General features: G+C 33.5%; 1 protein-coding gene across 1 annotated transcript in view; it reads left to right on the forward strand.

Annotated features, from left to right (window-relative positions):
- LOC138714919 (uncharacterized) overlaps positions 1 to 7,342 on the forward strand; it is a 195,606-nt gene extending 188,264 nt beyond the window's left edge. Inside the window, exons 8-9 of the mRNA XM_069847203.1 lie at positions 2,551 to 2,770; positions 6,276 to 7,342. Of these exons, the coding sequence (XP_069703304.1) occupies positions 2,551 to 2,770; positions 6,276 to 6,501 (446 nt within the window). The 3' untranslated portion in view covers positions 6,502 to 7,342. The remainder of the gene's footprint in view (positions 1 to 2,550; positions 2,771 to 6,275) is intronic.
- The last annotated feature ends 1,556 nt before the right edge of the window (positions 7,343 to 8,898 follow it).

Raw genomic sequence — 8,898 nt, forward strand, 5'->3', positions numbered from 1 at the left:
ATTCACAAATAACTATTGTGAATGCTCACATTTAAATACATTTATTTTAACATTATTTCTGTTCTCGTTCTCGTTGTCGTTTCCGTTCCCGGTTTATTGTGAACCAGCCTCTAGTTGGTTATTTAACGACGTTGTATCAACTGCAGTAGTAGGTTATTTAGTGTTATGGAATTGGTTTTAGCGAGATTGTATTTTACCAGATGAGTCCGAGAATTGCTCATGTATTACCTGACATTCGTCTTACAATTGGGGAAAACCTGGAAAAGAACCCAGCCATGCAATTGGTCCAAGTGGGAATCGAACCCACACCCGAATGCAGTTCCGGGTCAGTTGGCAAATGCATTACTGTCTAAGCTATGCCGATGGCAATGATGAACTAGAAGAAGAAGAAGAAGAAGAAGAAGAAGAAGAAGAAGATGATGATGATGATGATGATGATGATGAGGAGGAGGAGACAGTGTAAATACTGTAAACGAAGGACTTTCAGTTTTTAGATTGAAGCCAACCAGAGTTGATCCCTAATGGAAGAAGTAATTATTGTCGACTTCTTTTGACGATGAGTGCCATTTCTTGTCATGAATATATTATTAAAAATTATTTGCCTCGACGTCATTTATTACCTCACACATTTTTTATTCGAATTTTTATGTCCCTGTACTTACATTACATGCATAAAAAAAGTATGGGACACTGGTTGTAGCTTTTACTATTTTCAATTTTATAAGGGGTGAAAAAAAATAATACTTTGAATATATTTTCAAAAATCATGTTTTTCATATTTTATCAAATGTGTGCCAAGCAGTTTTTTTTTGTGGCACCATGTACTTATTTTTCCATTTCTGGATTCTTCAGGTCTCAAAACGTACAAGATCATATATTATTTCCCCATTTATAAACTATTATTTTGTAAAAATTGCTTCAAATTTATGATCCCAATCTATGTGTACAGTACATAACAAAGAGTAGTGCTTCAGTATATCCCTTTATTACTATGGAGAATAAGGGGGCCATTAATTAATTAATCATAGACAAAAGGTAATACAAATAATTGAATAACAATGGCCCTCAAAATCCCCTGATCTCAAGCTATTAGAATTTTTCTTGCAAGGCTATTTTTTTCTTGCAAGACCGACCACGAGACCTGGAAGAGTTGTACATCGAAGAATTAGGGATGAGATACAGCAGATCAATTGAACATTAATTAAACAATTTTGAAGACAGAATTATGCACTATTTGGCAGTGAATGGAGAACTGATATTAACACGTGACACAGTTAGAATATTGTTACATTGTTTTTAATGGTTTATCTTTCTCTAAATTATATGCCTTGTATTAATATTGTAGTTAAATTTCCATTATTCATATCCATTTTGTGACGTGTTGAGACCTGAAGAATCCAAAAATGGAAAAATAACTACAAGGTGTCATTAAAAGAAAATACTCATTGGCACACCCCTTATAATTGAAAAACATAGCTTTTGAAAACAAGTTTAAAATATTCCTTTTTTCACCCACTATAATCCATTTCCCATAACTATGGTCCTGGAACATAACTATGGTCCACGATACACCCATTCAAAAAATTGTAGAAGTAACATAGACCGTCCGTAGATAGCTGCAGTGACTTGACTTCAAACTACAGTACAGCAAAAATATAGATAAACGAGGTACTACGTTATGGAGTACAAAATTTGAATGATTGTATCGTGGACCATAGTTGTATTCCAGGACCATAGTTATGGGAAATGACGGTATGTGGAGTTTCTTTATAAAATTAAAAATAGGAAAGCTAAAAATATTATTCCATACTTTTTACTCACCTATGTGCCACGAATTTTTTTCATTATTATGGCACATTTTATATAATATTTCAGTAAATTTTTCATTTTATTCTACAGTCTTTTATCACTGGTCAAAAATCTAATTCCAAAAACATAATTTCAAGCATGGTTCTCGATTATTCTTCAATTTCCATTGTCCTTTATATATTCAGATGGAAATCTGCCAGACAGCCTCTTCATTTAAAACAGGATATATCCAGAATCGATCTTAAGTGTTGCTGAGCTACGGTAGATCATTTGTATTCTGTGGTGATGGCTAGGAGTATGTGGTCGTGGCTTATTTGAAAACCACTGGAGGTGAGAGCTCCTTATGGCAGGCTCTTCAGGGCCAACTCTGAGTTTATTGTGGTCAAGGGTCTGGTAGGATTAATGAATAATAAAGATTGACAGGCAAGTCAAGGTGACTGTTACGCAACACATTCCTCAGGCTTCATCTTTGATGAGGCGCAATAAATACGTCATATGACTTCTAAGAGTCATCGCGCATTTAAAACTTTATAATACACAGCTGAGTGCAAGCTTCCCATCATTGGCACTAGTGTAGTCTCAACAAATAACATTTCTAACATTTTTTTTTTCAAATTACTCTACAACGCAATCAAAATAGCTTAGACATTTTAAATTCCATATATGATACATTACATTACCTACGGTATATATTATATAAATGAATGAATATTATATTATATTATTACATTTTTTTTGCAGCTCTGCAGGAGTTGTGTGAGGGTGGGGTGAACCCTCCTTGGCTGCTGTACCTGTGCATCGCATTCGGCATCATGTTCCTCATCATGCTCATCATCAACATCTTCCTATGCTCTGCCATGACCTGTTCATGTGCCAGGACCGAGGTCATCGAGAAGGAGCCCAGCATCATCGAGGACTACGACCCCTACAGGAGCTGGCATGGTTCACAGTATGGCTCCAGGTAATATTAGATACATACACAGTATTGGGACAGATATGACAGCTGAGTGACTATGAAAAAGAAACAGTATTTGATGTTGTTGCCAAGGTTACTATTTTAACCAGACAATTAAAACTGTACTGCTGCTAAATGTGTTTTTCAGGTTGCCTAATCACAGTTGCGTCATTGTCAAGGTTCCACTCAAGTCAGTTCGATCACATTCACGCCGTTGTCATGACGACTATGTTGTGATGTGTGTTATTACGTAAACACAGTTCACAACGGATTCTTTACTTCTCTTTTCACTATTCTCACTAGTCCTTGTTCATTTCATCCCATATGGGCAGCACCATTTCTTTTCATGTAGTCAAACACAAAACATTGCCCAATAATAACTGGAGGAAAGATATTTTGTTTCAAGAATAATGATCAGCATGCTGGCTTCCAGATCAGGAGGTCCTGGTTCGATTCCCGGGCTCGGCTCTCGGTGAATTTTTCTTGAAGAAGAATAATTCCCTGGGTGTCTAGAGTCTGGAAATTTGTATGAATGTGAGCGTGCTGGGTTAATATGAATTAACCAATCATCGCAGATATAAAAATACATCAGGACTGTCGCTGGGCAGTAACCTGAACACACCTTTCAGCGTCACATTGTTGACAAGTAACTCCATCTGTTAGCACAACCATAAAGCATCTAATAGATGCTTTAGAGTTACCAACAACGGAAAAAAAAAAGAATAATGATGAAGCAGGGAATGTTGATAAAGGGAAAGGTGGAGGAGAATGAAGACCCCGAGAAAAATGAAAATGATTATGTAAAACTAAGAAGATTCAGATGAAGACAATGAAAAAGTAAAGATTAAAGATAGTGATGATGATGATGATGATGATGATGATGATGATGATGATGATGATGATGATGATGATGATGATGATGATGATGATGAATGGGACAAAGGAGAAGAAGAAAAAGAAGGCTACTATCAGTACTGTAGTGTTATGGTAGTTTCTATGGTTGCCAATTCTGGCAAATAAAATTACAGGCCATTTTACACATGTAGCCTATATAGACTATACACTAACTGCTAAGAAAACAGTTTCTTTTATTGAACTGTATAGGCCTACATACTGGTAATTTCTGATATAAATGAGCAATACTGTACTTTTTTTTAATCTTGCTTCAGTGTTCAAAATTCGCTTTTTAAATTTGCGTTTGGAGCTTGACAACACAGCTTTAAGAACTCATTTTCTATTATAAAGTGATAAAATTCTTGACAACTAAATTTAAGGTTTTCCCCGATACAAAGTTCAACTTTTACTACTTCGACCTTATACGATTTCTCTCATCATTCCGTATGTTATGATACACGCTTCACAAAAGCACTGCTTACAAGAATATTAAACACGTGTTGAGCTGCCATTCTTATGTGTGGAGGTTTCTCTGAGTACCCTATCCTGAAAGTTCTTACAATATCTTCCAAACATGTTAAATGTTCTTCTTTCACAAAGGAAGGAGCCACTTCATATAATAAGCTCAGTTTGTCAAAGACTTTCATCTATTTTAAACCTTGCTTTTTGTCCAATACTTCCAATTTCTTCCACTTTTGGTACAGAACCATCAAGTTTTAAGAGTGAAAAATACCTGAAAATACCCATATCTTTAGCTGATCTGAGTTAAAGTTGAAATGTCCCACGAAATAGAGAAAAATTCCTTGTAGCCTATTTGATAAAAACTCTTATCACTTGTTCTCAAAATCATTTGATAAAATTACCAGCCATAAACAGGGCCAGTAAGGGTGGATACCAGCTACTGGCCTTATGTTCAGACCATCTAAAATTTCCCACCTGAGCAGTCAATACCGGCTAATGGCAACCCTGGTAGTTTCACAGAAAGTCCTCTTGCTTGCTAATGAAACTTACGGCATAAAGTGCCGCTGTGGGTTTCAAGGACACGAAGATAAGCCAAGTGAAGCCTGACCACGGCTTCCAGTGATGTGTGAAACTATAAAAAGTCATATTGCAGGCTTCCTGACCATCTGCCTGATGTTACGAAAGCTGAGCTGACAAAGAATCCACATCTGCCCAAATAATTCAATCGCTGCCAAATGTAATTCTTCTTCTTTTGTTGAAACAATAATTACTGCCCATACAGTTGTGTCAAGTTTAGATTTCTGCTCATGTGATCATCAGGTGGAGCAGGTGCTCTTTGTGCTCACACAATTACCTGAGATAAATCTTTTCCTTCCTTTGCTAAAAATAGAGATTTCCTTGAAATAAACGAATGACAAAGAAAGCCACGCTCAAATGAATCTCTTGGCCGAGTGACTCGTGTGTGAACAAGTGAAGTTATTCTTAACGTCACTATAAATAATCGCATTTGCATTTTTAATTAACTTCATTTGTTGTAAATAATTTTGACCAGTGGTGCCCAAATTTTTTCCTTAAAAAACCACATAGTTTTTTTTTTCGACGCGAGAGAGAGCACAGAAATACTCAAATGCTTGAGAAAAAAAAATTGTTTCTATTCTGGATTAATTGCAGTAGGTATTGAAAACTTTTTTTCATGGTATCAAATATTTCATAACATTAACTTATATTTTTAATAACTTTACATCTGTTCTGTATTTAATTAATTTATTTATTTATTACATATTTATCTACATTTCTGCTAATTTTGGCTACATATATTTTGTAAATCACTGTAAATGAAATATTTATATATCATAACATATTTAACAAAAGCATGGGCAATTTACAGTTGAAATTGTGATAAATAGAAACAAAAAAATATGCTAAAATTATTAAATATATCATTTATTTTATTTTATTTTATATTCATTTTTTTATTTCTTTTATTTTTTATTCTTTTTATTTTTTATTTCTTTTTCATTTTTCATTGCTTTTATTTTTTATTCTTTTATTATTTTTTACTTATTTTTTTATTTTTTTATTTTGTATTCCATTTTTAATTTTTCTTTTTTCTTCTTTTTTGTTACTTTTTATTTTTTAGTTTTTTATTTTTCATTTTCTTTTATTTTTCTTCATATTTTATATTTTTATTTTTTTATTTTTTCATTTTTATTTCATTTTTATTTTTTATTTTTTTTTTACTTTTTTTCTTTTTTTTTCCTTTTTCTTTTTTATTTTTTTATTTTTCTTTTTTCTCTTTATTTCCTTTTTTCATTTTTTACTTTTTTATTTTTTCTTATTTTTTATTTCATTTTTTATTATTTTTCTATTTTTTTATTTTGTTTCTTTACTTTTTTATTCTTTTATTTTTCTATTTTTATTTTCTTTCTTTTTTATTTTTTATTTTATTTCTTATTTTATTTTATTCTTTATTTTTTTATAATTTATTTTTATGTTCTATTTTTCATTATTTTTATTTTTTTCCTTTATTTTTTATATTTTATTATTATTTTTTTATATTTTTATTTTTTATTTATTTTTTTCTTTTTATTTTATTACTTTAAATTTTTAAAATTTTTTTATTTTGTTTTATCAAAGCAAATTATCTTTGTTTCAGATACTCTCTCAACGGGAAGCCTGGTTACACCTCTGGGGGCTCTACTATGAACTCCACGCGATCCATCTCAACAAACAGTGATCACTACGCTATAGTACATTCCAGACCCGGAAGCAGATATTCAGCACCCGGGTCACACAAAGCGGCAACATTGTCACACCCCCATCATCACCACAACCGTGGTCCGCCATCCAACATTGGCTCACACTATTCCGGAAAACTATGAAACGAATTGGTGAAGAGCAGGATTTATTAAACAGTGGGGTGGTTCACCAAATGCGATACTAAATAAATGTGAACCATCGATCACTTGTCTGGAAGCATTATCCTGTTTTCTGTTTGAAAAGTAAGTCTTTTGGCTGTTACAGTAACTTGATGTAACATTGCCGAATAAGGCAAAAATCATGTAGGTAACAGAGTTGCCAGTTTGCCATAGGCGTTAGGGAATAAGCGTTAATAATGCAAGAACTTCTTAACTTTGTACATAGCTTCAGGTTCCAGACTTTTTCAAAATTTATTTAGAATATAAGTGATTAAGATTCTAGTGCCTTAAAAGTGAAAATTATCTTAAGTGTATTTAATCAGTGATATAACAATTTTTGTCATGTATACAGTATATACAAGACTAGGCAAATTTCGGGATGTAGTTTCACACATTTGAAGAAAAATATTCACATACACTCGTATTAATGCCTAAAAACTTCGCATTTCTTAGATATTCAAAGTGCATTCGAATACATTTCTATCGTCTACAGCCAACACGATGGAAAAATACTACAGAAGACAGCAATTTCATACTCAGCTATGCGGGGTGCATAAGACAAACGCAATTTTTAACTGGTAACAATTACAAAGAATCTCCAAAGACAGTAAAATATATATATATATATATATATATATTTTTTTTTTTGTTTTACTACATCGAATTATATTTCGAAATTTAGCCTACTGTCATGTCATTCACTCCTATTCAGCATGAGATTTCAAAAGTTTTCAGCTTCAAGAATTGTCAATAGTTGCTGGAAAGATTAATGTCAGTTCATTTTCAAGAAAATTTAATTCACAAACGCTTAAGAAAATATAATATTACTCTAAAGCTAATTGGCATGATTTTTGTTTAAAAAAAAACATATACTTCATCCTTGTCTAATGGTGTTACAATTACAAACTCCTTCTAATGAAGGAAATTATGTCATCCGTAAAATTGCTAAAAAAAAATACACGTTGTGGTTATCAAACAGTGGCCAGAAATAATTCCTGCCTTAAATCAAGACTTTATCCTACACTTGGAGATACAGCTGGCAATGTTTCATGGGATTTCGAATAATTCTAAATTTCTGAATCATATAAAAAGTGACTCAAATAAATTGTAATAACTGTGTCAAGAAAGTACAGTACTACATTTAAAATGTGTTACATATTTGTGACTTACATTGCAAATTTGTTTCAACTATAACTGGCACAACATAACATAGATATGTATGACAAGACCTGATTACTTTTAACATCACCCATCACTGCATTAGTTTATTTCTGTTTCATATTGAGATAATATCGATAATATCTACAGTTAATTTCAACATTACTACACCAACTCCAGTCGAAATATTTACATAGAAGATGCAAGATAGTTCAACATTGTATTGCATGTGATTTTGATTTGCATCTCGCTCCAGAATGATAAGAGTCATGGGCAGCAGAAATGTTGAAGAACATCACTTCAACCTTATTTTACAATCGAAAACATTATAAGATTCTACATCATAATCAAAATAATGTAAAGCGTGGGGGAGATTCCCCCTGGGGCGATGACTGGTCTGACCTTCAGTCTGTTATGCAGATGGACCGAGTTCAAGTCCCACTTAGGCCTGGAATTGCCTGCTCGAAACCTGGATATGCAGTGAACTTTAGTGCAGTCGGCCAGTGTGATTTTAGAATATGCCTAGCATAATACAGTGACTTCACTTGGACACGTGACCGGCTGTCGGGGGATTTTTTTGGTCTTGCGCTGCGTTTCTGTAACCGATTATGTCCTCCTTCACTCTATTGGCTCTCAGTGTGCCAGCTAAATCAGTTTCTGTGAAACCATGTGTTTCAGTGCGCTGGCTCAATGGGGATTTTAAAAGTTCAGTGGTGTTCCAAGCTGAGATTTTCGAAATTCCTGATTCCTGTGCAAGTTTTCTCAGAGATTTCCTTTGACTTCGTTCTAACTTTTGCCCGATATCATCGAGTTTTCCCTCTGTAAGAACACGGTGATTTACTCTCTGTTTCTTATTAAGAACAGATCCTGTTTGCCTAAATATATTCACAAGATTACGAACTGTTTCTCTGTGAGGCGCACGAACAGCAGGAACTCTGTCTATAAATCGCCATCTCACTTCTCTACAAGAGTTTGTTTTCACATAGGAATCATACATAAAGATTCTTTGTTCTAAAGTATAGTGACTTTTTGTTTTTGGCATTATAACAGCACTAACACACTGAAACATGTATCAACTTCCGTACAGCAGAAAGACTTCACTTCAACTGATTTAGCAGAACACTGGGAGACGGCAGAGTGAAGGAAGACATAACCGGTTACAAGCAGTGCAGCGCAAGGCCAAACAAATCCCCGCCAACCGGC

The sequence above is a fragment of the Periplaneta americana genome, chromosome 15 (genome assembly GCF_040183065.1).
Source record: "Periplaneta americana isolate PAMFEO1 chromosome 15, P.americana_PAMFEO1_priV1, whole genome shotgun sequence".
Taxonomy (NCBI): domain Eukaryota; kingdom Metazoa; phylum Arthropoda; class Insecta; order Blattodea; family Blattidae; genus Periplaneta; species Periplaneta americana.